Below are 17920 nucleotides of genomic sequence, written 5' to 3' on the forward strand. Positions count from 1 at the left end.
TAGAAACTGAGGTACATAATATTTATGCTTGGGAATAGGCATTCCTCTTCTTTTGCTAAGCCTTTAGGAGCTTGACTCAATTAAGTAATGAGCTGTATTTGGGTTTTGTTTCTTCTATGGTCACTCTCAGTGAAACAGAGGCTTCAGTTTGCTCTTGTCCTACCTCATTTTTAGAATTCTGGAATAACCAACTTTTGGTTATTTGAGTTTCTTTGTTTTCTCTTTTTAATGTTATTAATTTTCTCTCTGGTCTTTATTATTTTATTTTCTTCTGCTTTCCATAGGTTTGTTTTTTTTTTCTTTTTCCACTTTCTTAAGGTAGAAGCTAAACTTCCTTTCTTTGGAGAACTTCCTCTTTTTTCTAATGTAGGCATTTTAATTCTATGATTTTCTCTCTAAATACTGCTTTAGTTATATCTCACACATTTTAATCTGTGTTTTCATTTTCATTTAGTTCAAAAGAATTTCTGATTTCCTTATTGATTCCTGATTTGATCCATGGTTACTGAGAATTGTGTTCATTTCCAAATATTTGGGGATTTTTTAGATATCTGTTATTATTTTATAATATAATTCCATGTTGATCTGAAAATACTGTGTTTGACTTGAATTCTTATAAACTTATTAGGATATTTTCCTAGCTCAGAATATAGTTAATCTTAAATTAAATGTTTAATGTGGACTTGAAAAAAATGTGTATTCTGCTGTTATTGGGAGATGCTATGATTTGAATGTGTCCCCCAAAGTTCATGTATTGAAAACTTGATCCCCAATGCAGTGGTGTTGGGAGATGAGGCCTAATGGGAGGTGTTTGGGTCTTGGGGACATTACCCTCATGAACAGATTATGCCATTATCACAGAAGGGGGTTTGTTATCATAGGAGGGGCCCTCTTGCTTGTTCCCTCTCTCATCTTCTACCTGCTGCCAAGGGATGATGCAGCAAAAAGGCCCTCACCACATGCTGGCCCCTCTATCTTGGACTTCCTAGCCTACTGTGAGTCAATTCATTCTGTTCACTATAAATCACCATTCTGTTATATTCTCTTATTGTAGCACAAAACCAATGAATACAGGAGATGTTTAATAAATGTCAATTACGTCAAGTTGCTTGAGAGTGTTGTTTAAGCCTTCTATATCATTCTGTATCCTTACTAATTTTCTGTATATTCTACCAACTATTCAAAGAAGGGACTGAAGTCTCTATACGTATTGATTTGTGTATTTTTTTTAAAGTATTACAAGTTTTTATTAAATGTGTTTTGAAGCATTTTTATTAGGTGCATAAATATTTGGAATTGTTAAGTCAGGTTGATGAGTTGACCACTTCAGCATTATAAAATTACTTTCTTTATCCCTGGTAACATTCTTTGCTTTGAAATCTAATTTATATGATGGGTTAAAAAAAACTGACTTTGTAAGTTAAATGTCTTTATTTTGTTGTTGTTTGGAGGGGAATGATGCACTTTCCAGGTACTTGTCTTTTTTGTAGTCAAGGTCCCAAGAGCTATTTTTTAGAACATTAAGGGTATTATAATATTATTACTGAAATTCTTCTAGTAAAACACAGTTTCATGTGCTGCTTATTTCTTCTCTTATTGATTCCCAGATACCACATCTGATATGGTTTGGCTCTGTCTCCCCAACCAAATCTCATCTTGAATGATAATCCCCACATGTTGAGGGAGGGACCTGATGGGAGGTGACTGGATCATAGGAATGGTTGCCCCCATGATGTTCTCGTAATAGTCAGTGAGTTTTCACGAGATCTGTGGTTTAAAAAGTGTGGCACTTTCCCTTCCCTTTCTCTCTTTCCTGCCTCCCCGTGAAGAAGGTGCCTGCTTCCCTTTTGCCTTCCACCAGGATTGTAAGTTTCATGAGGCCTCCACAGCCATGTGGAAATGTGAGTCAATTAAATCTCTTTCCTTCAAAAATTGCCCAGTCTTAGGTGGTTCTTTATAAGAGTGTGAAAACAGACTAATACATCTTCTTTATCTGTCCAATCCTAATCAGAATTCTCACCTTTCTAATTCTGCATCTTCTGATTAAAAATCTGACTTAGACTCTAATTATATGTGATATATATTATGATATATATAATATATGAAGTCTAATTTCAAAGATCCAGAATCTTTTGAAATCTATATTAAAATTTTAACTCCTCTGAAAGAACTCCAGACTTCAAATAGGATTTCTAATGTGTGGAATGCTCAAAAACTCATCTCTGTAGTTGCATCCAGAAAAGCATTTTTGTACTAGACTAATCTCTACTAAAAAATTAATTAAGCCAAAAAATCAACTTAAAAAGAAATTTTTAAAAATCACTATACCCTGAATTTATGGAGGAACCACCACCAAAAGGAGTCATGCAAAAGAGCAATGGAGGCTTCTGAGAGAAAATGAGTCTTCCAGATTTTAAAAACTCTTCCCTATGGAAAAAAACAAAAAAGAGATGCATGGAGATTAAAATATATTACAAAACATGTTAATGTAAATAGGCTTTATAAAGAGTATGCTTTCAATGCTTACAGATCAGCACTGTCCAACAGAAATTTAACATGAGCCACATACATAATGTTAAATTTTCTTGTAGCCACATTAAAAAAGAGCGAAATTAATTTTAGTGACATTTTATTTAACCAAATATATTTAAAATATTTCAACACATAATTTTTATAAAAATTATTAAAATATTTTGCATTCCATTTTTAGTACTAGGCATTTGAAATATGGTATATATTTTTGATAGCATATCTTAACTTGAACGCTACATTTTCATCAGAAGTACTAGATTAATATTTAGACTTCATAGAATACATGTTTGTAATTTTGTTCCAAGCATAATTAAAAGCATTTTAATAACTAAATGAAATTTAGTTTTTAGATTTATATATAAAGTAGTTAAAAGAAATACAATAAAAAATTCGGCTCCTCAGTCATACTAGCCACATTTCACATGCTCAATAACCATATTTGGCTAGTAGATATCGAAAGGACAACCAAGAACAGCAAACATGTAAGATTCATGCCATTATTTGCACCTTTTCCACTGAGGACAAATATAAACAATCATGGACTTCTATTCCAATAAGCCCCTATCCTAAGCCTGTCTAGTGTTCTTTCTAAGCAAACAATTAATCAAAATTGGATTAAATGGCAATGTATCCATTTAATCATGGATAATTTAGTCACGAAGGGCAAAATGAGCAGTTTTACCAGGTAACCATCTTATCCTCATTTTAGCCCTGGTATTCACTGGTTATTGATCTAATGACCTCCCAACACCTGCAGTTTTTCATCGTTTGGTTACCCTATAGGGATACTACCCAAAAATTCCCACAGACACTTGGAGACTCAAAAGAAACACCCAGAAGGGTTGTGAAGAAGGGCACTCACAACTTATTTCAGGATCAAAAATGATCAGGCTAAAACATCCTGAGCTGACAGAGCAGGAACAGACAAGAAGGAAAACACACCTGTTACGGTTACATGCCAAGCCAGTGTACACTAGCAACCTCAGGGTCCCAAAGCAGTAACACAGAGTTTAAAACACTCTTTTCTGGTAATCAGTGGGTTAGAAACATCACTTGTCTTTCCTGCCAAATTTAATGCCCAAAGGATCAAATCTTGCTAAACACCTAATTTCTCATAGCTTTAAATATAGGTCTGATTCATTAAATCATACTGTCAAAATTTATCCTATGATAAAAAGAAATATTTACATACATCAAAATTATGGGCTTTTAAAATAAAAAGATAAATTCGCTCGGCATCCAAATGTCTGGGTAGCTTAGTAAGTTCATTTGCTTTGAATCCTGTGAAGCTGCAACCCTAGAAAGAGGAAAATATAACAGGAGAGTAAATATTTCATTCTTCTCAATATAGTAGACTCGTATAACTACAGAAGACCAACATTTAACTATGATTCATTAACATAATTATTTTACTTCTTTTTACTAAATTAACTAAAAATTATATATCCCATCTAAGAAACACCTTCGGCCAGGTACAGTGGCTCACGCCTGTAATCCCAGCACACTGGGAGGCCGAAGTGGGTGGATCACTTGAGGTCAGGAGTTCAGGACCAGCCTGGACAACATGGTGAAACTCCATCTCTATTAAAAATACAAAAATTAGCTGTGCATGGTGGCATGCACCTGTAATCACAGCTACTTGGGAGGTTGAGGCAGGAGAATCACTTGAACCTGGAAGGCAGAGGTTGCAGTGAGCCAACATTGTGCCACTGCACTCCAGCCTGGACCACAGAGTGAGGCTCCATTCCCCACACCCCCTGCAAAAAAAAAGAAAAACCTTCATATGTTCCGCTTCTCTGAAATTAAAAACCCTGGTACATTCATATGCCATACCTAAAATAAAAACAAAATCATATTTCAGAACTAATTTTGACATAAACTCAAGTGATCAAGAATTTTAGCTAGACTACACACAAGTAAATAAAGACTAGGCAGAAAGAGAAAGCTTCTATACCTGTTTCCAACCCTCTCCTCTGGTACCTCTCTCTATATTTAGAGCTATATTTATATTGTTGTAAACATTGTTTTAGTCCTACATAATATACTTGATATACAATCTGGCAGAACAGAAATTTTAAGTACCTCTATATTCTTCTCTGTCTCCATTTCATCTGAAAGCTGGAAAACATTTTAAATAAAATCTTTAAAACTCTAAATTAAAGAAATTTTACATTTAGTAAATTTGTTTAGTTAACTAGTATGCATAGATAAATATAGATACATGTGTGTGTATGTATATATATATATATATATTCTACAGAGGCCTAAAATACTATTGCTGTGTTTAATACCAGAAATTCAAAGATGACCCTTGCCCTCAAACTAGTTATGGTTCAAAAATGGAATCAGATACATACACAAACAAAACAAATAGAGATAAGGGCTGTAATAAACAAACTACTTATTACAGTTAGGTTCCTGGGAAATAGACTCTCTGGGGAAGTTTAGTGTTCAGAATGTTTATTGCGAATGCCTTTGGAATCAATGCCTTTGGCAGTCAAGGGAAGAGGCAGGATTGGGCAGATGGAGAAATTAGCTATGATGGAGGCCTAATAGCCACAACTGGCTCGAAGAAGAGTTCTAGAGCTGAAAGTACCGATCATAGTTGTCTTTCATTGGACTGAAATAGCCAAGCCTTTCTGCTCCAACTTGAGCAGTCACTGGATGGTTCCTGGAAAGAAGCTTCCTCAGAAGAGGAAGTTCTCTGGAGGTCAGGAAACCAATGAAGGGACTGACAGTTGAAGGGTGTCCCTTAACAGCACTCTTAGCCCGTAGAGCACAGATCCTTCTTTGAGAGGGAATCTGGGTGGCAAATTTTAATGTCTACTACACTGCTTTATACACATAGATTAGGTTTTGATCATCTAGTCATGTTTACATATATATAAAACATATATAAGATATATATACTATAGACAGACATAGATAGATAGCAGGTTAATTTCCACATTCTTACTCACTCCAATAATAACTAAGCTTACAAGTAAGTTTAACACACACAATACCACACATACACACATATTACACATACACATATTTTAGAAAGGAGATGACATATGACATACAAAACAAATTGGAAAGAATGATGTAATGCTTCCAGAAAGAGGATCATATTATTCTCATTTTTTAAAGTGTACACAAGAATAAGAAAGAGAGACTTTTTAGGAAAAATGAGATCAAATATGATTGGAAAGAAGGCTATGTGCTTGAAAGTTATAGATCAATAAAGATGGGGTCAGAAATGGGACTATATTAAAATAGGAGGCTTCTGTACAACAAAGGACAATTAGAGTGATGAGACAACCTGTGTAATGGGAGAAAATATTTGCAAACCATTTATTTAATAAGAGACTAATATCCAGAATATATTAGTATTCAAGGAACTAGAACAACTCAACAGCAAAAATAAACAACAAATAATACCATCAAAAAGTGGGTAAAGGATCTGAATATACATTTCTCAAAAGAAGACATACAAATGGCCTATGAAAAACGTTCAACATCACAAATCATCAGAGAAATGCAAGTCAAACCACAATGAAATATCATCTTATCCAAGTTGGAATGGCTATTACCAAAAAACAACAAATGCTAGTAAGGATGAAGAGAAAAGAGAATTCTTATAATACTGTTGGTGGGAATGTAAATTAGTACAGCTATCATGGAAAACAGCACAGAGGTTTCTCAAAAAACTAAAAATAGAACTATCATACAATTAGTCCAGCAATCCCGCTACTCAGTGTCTCTCCAAAAGAGAGGAAATCAAAGGGATACCTGCACTCTCAGGTTTACTGGAACACTATTCACTACAGCTAAGGTATAGAACCAACCTAAGTTTCCATCAAAGGATAAATAGATAAAATGTGGCATATATACACAATGGAATATTATGTAGCCATTAAATGAATGAAATTCTGTCATTTGCAGCAATATGGATAAAACTGGAGGTTGTCTGTTAAGTGAAATAAGACAGGCACAGAAAGACAAGTATTATGTGTTCTTACTCATTTGTGGGCACTAAAAAGTTTATCTTGTGGAGGTATAGAGTAGAATGGTGGTTACCAGAGGCTGTGAGAAGGGTGTTGGGGGAGTGGAGGGGATTAAGAGAGGTTGGTTAATGTGTAAAAACATATAGTTATTTAGAATAGTTAAGTTCTACTGTTTGATAGCATAGTAGGGCAACTATAGTTAGCAACAATGTCTTATACATTTCAAAATAGCTATAAAAGAAGATTTGAAATATTCCTGACACAAAAACGATAGCTATTTTAAATAACCTGATTTGATCATTACACATTGCATGCATGCATCAAAATATCACATGTACCCTGTAAATGGGTACAATGATTATGTATCAATAAAAAAGATGAAGTCAGATTTAATTAAATGTTAAGGTTAATCTCCAAGGTTTATTCTGCAGGAGGAAAAAAAAACAGTGGAAGTTTTCAAGCAACAGAGTTGCAGTAACAAAAACCATAGTTTTTGGTCATATAACCTGAAAAATGAGACCACAAAAATATAAATACATGTTAAAATTCTGATTGATAAATCCAATAAAACTTTTATATTTAACAAAAAGAATAACTATTAAAACTTTTGTTAGTACAATTTACCTAAAGGCCATTTCAATAGATTTTGAAAAGTCATTTGATAAAATTAAGTAGTCAGAATTTTAAAACTTCTTTGAAAGGAGCATGCCTTGTAAATGTGAGGAAATACAGAAGAACCATTTGGCTGAGCAAGTGCCTAGCTACTAACCAGTATGTTTAAGCACCATCTACTGAATCACATCCCAAACTTCAACACTAAAAATATTGTGCAAATACATTTCCCGATAACACTAACGACAATAATTCAGCTACAAAAAAACACCCAAGACAAAGTCTCAGCCCTCGGAAAATATCCAGAAACAAAGTCAACTGACTACACTCAAACTACACCACAGTTAAAGGAACATCAGCCCACACAGATGAGAAAGAATCAGCACAAGAACTCTGGCAATTCAAAAAGCCAAAGTGTCTTTTTCCTCCAAATGTCTGCACTAGTTCCACTAATGGTGCTTAACCAGGTTGAAATGGTTGAAATAACAGGCAAAGAATTCAGAACACGGCTAGAAATAAAGATCATGAAAATTCAGGAGAAACTGAAACCGACTCCAAAGAATCTAAGGATTGCAATAAAACAATACAGGAGCTGAAGGTTGAAACGATAATTTTAAGAAAGAACCAAACTGAACTGACAGAGCTGAAAAACACACTACAAGTATTTAATAATACAATCACAAGTATTAACAGCAGAATAGACCAAGCTGAGGAATGAATCTCAGACCTCAAAGATTGCTTCTCAGAAATAACTCAGTCACACAAAAATAAATAAAAAATAATGAACAAAACCTCTGAGAAATAAGAGATTATGTGAAGAGATCAAATCTATACTCACTAGTGTTCCTGAAAAAGAGGGAGAGAAAAGGAACTTGTAAAACATATTTCAGGACATCATCCATGATAATTTCCCAAACCTCGTCAGAGAGGCCAACATTTAAATTCAGGAAACACAGAGAGAACCCTTGTGAGATACTATACAAGATGACCATCCACAAGACACATAGTTATCAGATTCTCCAAGGCTGACACGAAAGAAAAAATATTAAATGCAGCTAGAAAGAAGGGCAGGTAAACCTACAAAGGGAATCTCACCAGGCTAACAGCAGACTTTTCAGCAAAAATCCTACAAGCCAGAAGAGATTGGGGGCCTATATTCGTATTCTTTTTTTTTTTTTTTTTGAGACAGAGTTTTGCTCTTGTTGCCCAGGCTGGAGTGCAGTGGCACAATCTTGGCTCACTGCAACCTCCCCCTCTTGGATTCAAGTGATTCTCCTACCTCAGCCTCCCAAGTAGCTGGGATTATGCACCACCGCACCTAGCTAATTTTGTATTTTTAGTAGAAATGGGGTTTCACCATGTTGGTCAGGATGGTCTCAAATTCTTGACCTCACGTGATCCACCTGCCTCGGCCTCCCAAAGTGCTGGATTACAGGCTGAGCCACTGTACCCAGCTGTATTCAGTATTCTTAAAGAAAAGAAATTCCAACTGAGAATTTCCTATCTAGCCAAACTAAGCTTCATAAGTGAAGGAGAAATAAGATCTTTTTCAGATAAGCAAATGTTAAAGGAATTCGTTACCAACACACCTGCCTTGCAAGAGGTCCTTCAGGGAGTGCTAAATACGGAAATCAAAGACTGTTACTAGCCACCAGAAAAACATTATTTAAGTACATACACCAATGACACTAAAAAGCACCCAAACAATCAAGTCTGCATAATAACCAACTAACAACAAGACGACAGCCCTAGAGGAACTGTCAGACCTGAACTATACAAGGTCACCTTGCCCAAAAGATGGGGCCAATCCATCTTGGGCACCCCATGGTCTGCTGGCCTCTCCCAGGGCCCCAGCCTGGCTGCACCTGCTTGCAGTACATACACCAGTGACACTATAAAGCAAACACATAAACAAATCTGCATAATAACCAGCTAACATCATGATGACAGGATCAAATCAACACATATCAATACTAACCTTGAATGTAAATGGGGGCTAAATGCCCCCATTAAAAGGCACAGAGTGGAAAGCTGGATAAAGAACCAAGATGCATTAGTATGCTATCTTCAAGAGACCCATCTTGCATGCAATGACACACATAGGCTCAAAGTAAAGAAATGGAGAAAAATTTACCAAGAAACTGAAACAGAAAAAAGCAGGACTTGCAATCCTAATTTCAGACAAAACAGACTTCAAACCAAAAAAATCAAAAAAGACAAGGGAATTACATAACCCTAAAAGTCTCAATTCAACAAGAAGACCTAACTATCCTAAATATGTATGCACCCAAAACAGGAGCAACCAGATTCATAAAGCAAGCTCTCAGAGACCTTCAAAGAGACTTAGACTCCCATACAGTAATACTGGAAGACTTTTAACAGCCCACTGACAGTATTAGGACAGACCACTGAGGCAGAAAATTAACAAAGGTATTTAGGACCTAAACCCAGCACTGGGTCAAATGGACCTGGTAGACATCTACAGAACTCACCACTCCAAAATAATAGAATACACATTCTCATTGCCCACATGGGAAATACTCTAAAATCGATCACATAATTGGAAGTAGAACACTCCTCAGCAAATGCAAAAGAACTGAATTCATGACAGTCTCTTGGACTATATAGCAATCAAATTAGAAATCAAGACTAAGAAATTCACTCAAAACCATACAATTACATGGAAATTGAATAACCTGCTACTGAAGGACTTTTAGGAAAAAAAAATGGAATTAAGGCAGAAATCAAGAAGTCCTTTGAAACTAATGAGAACAAAGATATAACATACCAGAATCTCTGGGACACAGCTAAGGCAGTGTTAAGAGGGAAATTTATATCACTAAATGTTGACATCGAAAAGTCAAAAAAGATCTGAAGTTAACAACCTAACATCACAACTAAAAGAACCAGGGAACCAAAAGAAAACCAACCCCAAAGCTAGTAGAAGACAAAAAATAACCAAAATCAGAGCTGAACTGAAGGAGACTGAGGCACAAAAAAACATTAAAAAGATCAACGAATCCAGGACAACTGCTGTTTTTTGTTTGTTTGTTTGTTTTTAATTAACAAAATAGACTGCTAGCTAGACTAATAAAGAGGAAAAGAGAGAAGAATCAAATAAACACAATCAGAAATGATAAGGGAATAGGAGGTCAGAACAAAAGTTTACAGATCATAAAGACCTTGCTGATAAAACAGGGTGCAGTAAAGGAGGCAGCCAAAACCCACCAAAACCAAAATGGCGATGAGAGTGACCAACCTCAAGTCATCCTCACTGCTACGCTCCCACCAGTGCCATCACAGTTTACAAATGACATGGCAATGTCAGGAAGTTACCCTTTTTGGTCTAAAAAGGGGAGGCTTGAATAATCCACCCCTTGTTTAGCATATCATCAAAAATAACCATAAAAATGGGCAACCAGCAGTCCTTTGGGCTGCTCTGCCTATGGAGTAGTCATTTTTTCATCCCTTAATTTTAAAATAAACTTGCTTTCATTTTGCAAAAAAATAAAAAAGAAATGATAAGGGGGATATCACCACTGACCCCACAGAAATACAACCATCAGAGACTACTATAAACGCCTCCGTGCACATAAACTAGAAAATCTGGAAGAAACTGATAACCCTCCCAAGACTGAGCCAAAAAGAAACTGAATCCTTGAACAGACCAATAATGAGATCTGAAATTGAATCAGTAATAAATAGCCTATCAACCTATTAAAGCCCAGGACCAGAAAGATTCACAACTGAATTCTACCAGATACACAAAGAAGAGCTGATACCATACCTGCTGAAACTATTCCAAAAAATTAAGGAAGAAGGACTCTTCCCTAACTCATTCTATGAGGCCAGCATCATCCTATTACTAAAACCGGGCAGAGATACAACAAAAAAAGAGAACTACAGGCCAATATTCTTGATGAACATTGATGTGAAAATCGTCAGCAAAATACTGGCAAATTGAATCCAGCAGTACATCAAAAAGCCTATCCACCACAATCAAGTAGGCTTTATCCTTGGGATGCAAAGTTGGATCAACATATGCAAATCAATAAATGTGATTCATTACGTAAATAAAACTAAAATAAAAAACTACATGATTACCTCAATAGATGCAGAAAAGGCTTTCAATAAAATTCAACACCCTTTCATGTGAAAAACTCTCATTAAACTACATATTGAAGGTACATACCTCAAAATAATAATAGCCATCTATGACAAACTTACAGCCAATGTCATAATAAATGGGCAAAAGCTGGAAGCATTCCCCTTGAAAACCGGCACAAGACAAGGATGCCCTCTCTCACCACTTCTATTGAACATGGCATTGGAAGCCCTAGTCAGAGCTATCAGGCAACAGAAAGAAAGAAAGAAAGAAAGAAAGGAAGTCCAATAGACTTCCTTTTAGAAGTCCAAATAGAAATAGAAAGGAAGTCATACCACCCTGTTTTCAGATGACATGATCCTATACCTAGAAAACCCCATAGTCTCAAAGCCTCCTTAAGCTGATAAACAACTTCAGTGAAGTCCCAGGATACAAAATTAATGTATAAAAATCACTAGTACTCCTATATAACAACAACAGTCAAGCCAAGAGCCAAATCAGAAACACAATCCCATTCACGATTGCCACAGACACACAAAAATATCTAGGAATACTGCTTACCAGGGAGGTGAAAGATCTCTACAAGAACTACAAAACACTTCTCAAAGAAATCAGAGATGACACAAACAAATGGAAAAACATTCCATGCTCGCAAACAGGAAGAATCAGTATCGTTAAAATGACCACACTGCCGAAAGCAATTTGTAGATTCAATGCCATTCCTATTAAACTACCAATCACATTCATCACAGAACTAGAAAAGGCTATTTTTAAATTCATATGGAACCAAAAAAAGAGCTCAAATACCCAAGACAATCCTAAGCAAAAACAACAAAGCTGTTCATGCTACTTAACTTCAAACTATTATAAACTACTGGGCTACAGCCACCCAAACAGCATGGAACTGGTACAAAAACAGACACATAGACCAATGGAACAGAATAAAGAACCCATAAATAAGGCCACATATCTACAACTATCTGATCTTTGACAAAGCCGACAAAAACCAGCAATGGGAAAAGGACTCTCTATTCAATAAATAGTGCTGGCATAACTGGCTAGACATATGCAGAAGATTGAAACGGAACCCTTTCCTTGCACCTTATACAAAAGTTAACTCAAGATACATTAAAGATCAAAATGTAAAACCCAAAACTATGAAAACCCTGGAAGACAACCTAGGTCATACCATTCTGGACATAGGTAAGGGCAAAGATTTCATGACAAATCCAAATGCAATTGCAACAAAAGCAAAAATTGGCAAATAGGATCCAATTGAACTAAAAAGCTTCTGCATAGCAAAATAAATTACCAACAGAGTAAACAACCAACCTACAGAATGGGAGAAAATATTTTCAAACTACGCATCTTACAAAGATCTAATATCCAAAACTCATATGGAACTTAACAAGAAAAAAGCACATAACCCCATTAAAAAGTGGGCAAAAGGCATGAACTAACAACTTTCAAAAGAAAACATATATGCAGCGAACAAACATGAAAAAAGCTCGACATCACTGATCATTAGAGAAGTGCAAGTCAAAACCACAATGAGATACCATCTCGCACCCGTCAGAATAACTATTATTAAAAAGTCAAAAAATAACAGAAGCTGACGAGGTTGTAGAGAAAAGGGAATGCTTATAATACACAGCTCGTGGGAATATAAATTAGTTCAGCCACTGTGGGAAGCAGTTTGATGATTTCTAAAAGAACTCAAAAGGAATATATATCATTCTACCATAAAGACACATGCAAATATATATTCACTGCAGCACTATTCACAATAGCAAAAGCATGGAATCAACCCAAATGTCTATCAGTGGTTGACAGCATAAAGAAAATGTGGTATATAGACACCATGGAATACTATGCAGCCGTAAGAAACAAGAAGATCATGTCCTTTGCAGGTATATGGATCCAGCTGGAGGCCATTATCCTTAGCAAACTAATGCAGGAACAGAAAAACAAATACTGCATGCTCTCACTTATAAGTGGGAGCTAAATTATGAGAACACATGAACTCATAGAGGGGAACAACAGACACTGGGGCCTATCGAAGGGTGGATGGCAGGAGGAGGCAGAAAATCAGGAAAAATAACTAATGGACACTAAGTTTAACACCTGGGTGACAAAATAATCTGTACAACAAACTCACATGTCACAAGTTTATTTATATAACAAACCTGCACATGTACCCCTGAACTGAAAATAAAAGTTAAAATTTTAAAAATAAAGCATTATATGAGATGGCTAGACCAATGGTGACACACAGTTTTTCTAGCTCTAACATTATATAATTTTAGAACATATTTTTAAAAAGACTAAGTATCTGAAAGTAATTCAAAAGACTTGCCATTTTTATCAAAATCTCGAAGATTTTTAAAATTGGCAAAGTAATCTAAAGGTCATCAAAAAGAATTAATTTTCTAAAAGAAGACGGCTGATAGGGGACCTGCACTACTAAGTATGTTATAAATTATTAAATAACCAAAAAATGGAACAGTATACCTTGAAATAAGTCTTCAAATAACTTGTAGTTATGTGGAGATGCCAATACTCAATAATACTGAGTATGAAAAGAAGGTAAGCACAGCTATCTTTAAAATATAGAGATAGATGATAGATTGGTAACAGTAGACTAAAAGGACATTTACAAAAATGTTATCAGTGCTCATCTGTGGAAATGTAGTGTTTATATTTTCTGTGAAAATCCAATTTTCAAAGATGATAAAAACATAGATACTATACCATTATCTTTTTTTTCTTATGGTACTTCTTTAGAAATTCCCCATATCTTTTCAATTTTCTATAAGAACCTTTAAGAAAATAAGAATTCACAGTATATTATATATATGTACCTCCTCTAAAAATAAAATTTTAAATTCTTTAAATAAATTATATACAAAATTATTCAATGAAATCAACTAGCAATTTTGATAAGCATATGTTAATACACACTATTAGTTGAATTAATAATTGGAACTATTATATAAAGTATATCTTGTTTCCTTTTTCTGAAATATCATGTTCCAACTAACATGTCTGTGGCACTTACTCCTATGTCTAAAGTTTTACGTCAATCCCTCTCTCCTAAAAAGTCCACATTTTTCAAATAGCTCAGCCACTTACACTTGGTTGTTTCATGGTCACCTTAATTTCAATAAAGTGTAGTACTGTAGAGCATGGCCCAGTGAGACAATATGGGGGGCTCTGAAGTCAGATAACCTAGATAGACTTGAATCCAAGTTCTGATATCTACATATTGAGGACAATATGTATATAAAACATTACCTTTTTTAAAAAACAGGAGGAAGATATAAAAGGATATGTTCATACTTTACTTGTGGATATTTTATTTCATTATGAGATGAATTTATATGCACACACGGGTGTCTGTGTGTATGTGTGTATACAAGATATATACATGTGTGTGTATTTATATATACATACACAGAAGCTATATATAACTTTTATACGTTAAAAAATATAAAATTTTTAAAATGTACAATTTAAATACGAAAATTTAAAAAGTTAATTTTGAAGTGTATTTAAACACATCTTCAGAATTACATAAATCTAAGTCCAAAAAAGAATATTAAATACCAAAATAACATAATGAATCTAATTTGATATCTAAAAATACCTTATAAGTACAATTGATATCATTTTCAAGACATCTATATGACAAATTTGCCCATTAAATCAAGAATAAGACAAGAATAAGTATTTAAAACTATTCTGGAAATGTTCATACAATTAGATAAGAAAAATGTACAAATATCGAAAAGTAAAAATTATCATTACTTGCTGTATGCTTTGTCATTCATTCAGTTATTCCATAGTGAATACCAGCGACTCCTACAAACTAGCCTGCGAGCCCATATAGGCTAACTATCACTCCTTTTACTTTCAGTTTTAGATATTTCTGTTCTATCCTGACCCTTGCTGATATGTTTGTTTCCAGTAAGAATATTAGTTGATGCAATCTTGCTCTCCTGTTTTTTTAATACTCTGTACCTCTACTCCAATTTAACAAAAGCTTAACAGTTTAACAACTGTTTTAAGGCTTTTAGTAATACTTCCTTTGAAACCACACATTTATGTTCAACTAAAAAAATCTGTGTTGAACCATTTTGAAATGAAGAGGTTTTAAAATAAAATATTTTTAAAATTTATTTTATACCTTAGAATTTCATTATTTATGAGATTACACACAAACATACACACACAGACAGCTGACCAACCATTACTTTACTAATACAAAAAATAAGGACTGGCCAGGTGCACTGGCTTATGCTTGTAATTCCAACACTTTTGGAGGGTGACTTAGGAGGATCACTTTAGGCCAAGATTCGGAGACCAGCCTGGGAAACATAGTGAGACTCCATTTCTATAAAAGATAAAAATAAATAAGGCTCACTTGTCTCAGAAATCATGCTTTTCCACTTAAATATTTTAGAGGTGTGGTTTTGCAAAATAAGTGAATATTCCTTTAATTTTGATTCCATGATCAAAAGTGCTTCAAATATTCGAGGAACATTTTCCCATAGGTGTGTATAAATTGAAACAAATGAACTATCTTCTTTTATTTTTTTCAGAGTGCATGACCATTCATCATCATCTCTAAAATGGATTTCCCTTGGCCAATAATCCTGCAAAAAATGTGAAAGAGAGAATACAGCTTAAGTCATTTTTAATGAATTTAAATAATAGAGTTCAAAACCAATGAGCCATAATTGAGATTTTATTCCACAGAATTGTTTTTAAATTACTTTTTAAAAATTTGAAACAATCACAAACATCATAAAAGTTACAAGTGCTTTACTAAAACTATTTTCCTGAATCATTTCAGAATAATTTGCGTATATGATAGCCCATCATCCTTTAAAACTTCAATGTACAGTTCCGAAAACCAAAAACATTCTCCTACATAATAAATGCAACCATTAAAATCAGGAAATTGGCACTGATACATTATTTATATTTAATACAAAGACTCTATTCAAGTTTCAGTGGAACCAATTATGCCCTTTATAGCAAAAGAATCTAGTTCAGAATAAAAATGTTAGGTTTTGACTTCATGTCTCTTTGGTCCCTTTCAGTCTACACCTGTTCCATAGTATCTGTGGGGATGCGAAGGGGGAAGATTAGAAGAGATCATTTTAATTTATTTTCATTTTTTTCTATTTTTATTAAAGCATAAAATTTTAAATATTTATAGTGCACAATGTGAAGCTTCGATAGATGTATACACTGTGCAATGATTGCCAAAAAGGTAATTAACATATCCATCACCTCGCACAGTTAACGTGTGCGTTGAGAACATTTAAGATCCACTCTTTTAGCAATTTTCAAGTACACAATACACTATTACTAATTATGATCATGATGCTGACCAATTGATTCCCAGAATTTATCTATTCTGTCTGAAACTTTGCACCCTTTAATCCATTTCTCCTTTTCTTTCACAAGCCCCAGTAAGACTCCATTCTACTTTCTGCTCCTATGAGTTCCATTTTTATACATTCCACTTATAAGTGAGATCATGCCACAGTTTCCTTTTGGTGCCTGGCTTATTTTTTACAAAGCATCCTGTCCTCCAAGCTCATCCACATTGTCAAAAATAGAGACAGACTCCCTCCCTTCCTTCCTGACGGAGTCTTGTTCTGTTGCCCAAGTTGCAGTGCAGCGGCATGATCTCGGCTCACCACAACCTCCACCTCCCAGGTTCAAGCGATTCTCCTGTCTCAGCCTCCCAAGTAGCTGGGATTACAGGCATGCACCACCATGCCCAACTAATTTTTATATTTTTTTAAAAGAGATGCGGTTTCGCTATGTTGGCCAGGCTGGTCTCAAACTCCGGACCTCATGATCCACTCACCTCGGCCTCCAAAGTGCTGGGATTAGAGGCATAAGCCACTGTGCCCAGCCTCTTTCTTAAGGCTGAATAATATTCTAATATTCTACTGTGTGTATAATATGTGTGCATGTATACACACACACACAACCACAAAGAAAATGTGTTTTACGTATATATAGCCACACATACAACACATTTTCTTTTTCCATTCTTATGTTGAAAAGCACTTAGGTTGATTCCGTATCTGGGATATTGTGAATAATGCTGTAATGACCATCAGGGTGCAGACATCTCTTTGACATATTCATATCATCCCCTTTGAATGTTACCTTAGAAATGAGATTGCTAGATCACGTGGTAGCTCTATTATAATTTTTTGAGGAATATCCTTATGGTTTTTCATAACGGCTGTATTAATTTACATTCCCATCAGCAGTTTTCAAATGTTCCATTCTCTACATTTTTGTCAAATCTAGTTATTTTTGTTTTTTTCATAACAGCCATTCTAACAGGCGAGGTGATGTCTCACTGTGCTTTTAATTTGCATTTTCCAGATAACTAATGATGTTGATCATCTTTTCACATTGCTGTTGGCTGTTTTGATGTCTTCTTTTAAGAAATGTCTATTCCAGTCCTTTGCCCATTTTCAAATCAGGTTATTAGTTTTGTTGCTACAGAGTTGAGTCCCATTACATATTTTGGGCATTAAGTCCTTATTAGATCTATGGTTTTCAAATATTTTCACCCATTTTACAGGTTGTCTCTTTCACTCTTGATTGTTTCCCTTGCTGGGCAGAAATTTTTAGTTTGATATTATCC

At 34.8% G+C, this 17920-nt stretch overlaps 2 protein-coding genes across 5 annotated transcripts in view; one reads left to right on the forward strand and one right to left on the reverse strand.

Moving 5' to 3' along the window:
- The window catches only part of FAM227B (family with sequence similarity 227 member B), a 307689-nt gene that overhangs the window by 253695 nt on the left and 36074 nt on the right, over positions 1-17920 (reverse strand). For all 4 annotated transcript variants that reach the window (XM_030931652.1, XM_030931653.1, XM_010356628.2 and 1 more), the window contains 5 exons: positions 15662-15893; positions 13990-14057; positions 4615-4650; positions 3725-3829; positions 2329-2427 (listed from right to left, as the gene is read on the reverse strand). In XM_030931652.1, coding sequence (XP_030787512.1) covers positions 2329-2427; positions 3725-3829; positions 4615-4650; positions 13990-14057; positions 15662-15893 — 540 coding nt within the window. The remainder of the gene's footprint in view (positions 1-2328; positions 2428-3724; positions 3830-4614; positions 4651-13989; positions 14058-15661; positions 15894-17920) is intronic.
- The window catches only part of DTWD1 (DTW domain containing 1), a 161773-nt gene that overhangs the window by 83178 nt on the left and 60675 nt on the right, over positions 1-17920 (forward strand). The gene's annotated exons all lie outside the window — the stretch shown is intronic.

Source organism: Rhinopithecus roxellana, chromosome 5 (genome assembly GCF_007565055.1).
Source record: "Rhinopithecus roxellana isolate Shanxi Qingling chromosome 5, ASM756505v1, whole genome shotgun sequence".
NCBI classification, from domain to species: domain Eukaryota; kingdom Metazoa; phylum Chordata; class Mammalia; order Primates; family Cercopithecidae; genus Rhinopithecus; species Rhinopithecus roxellana.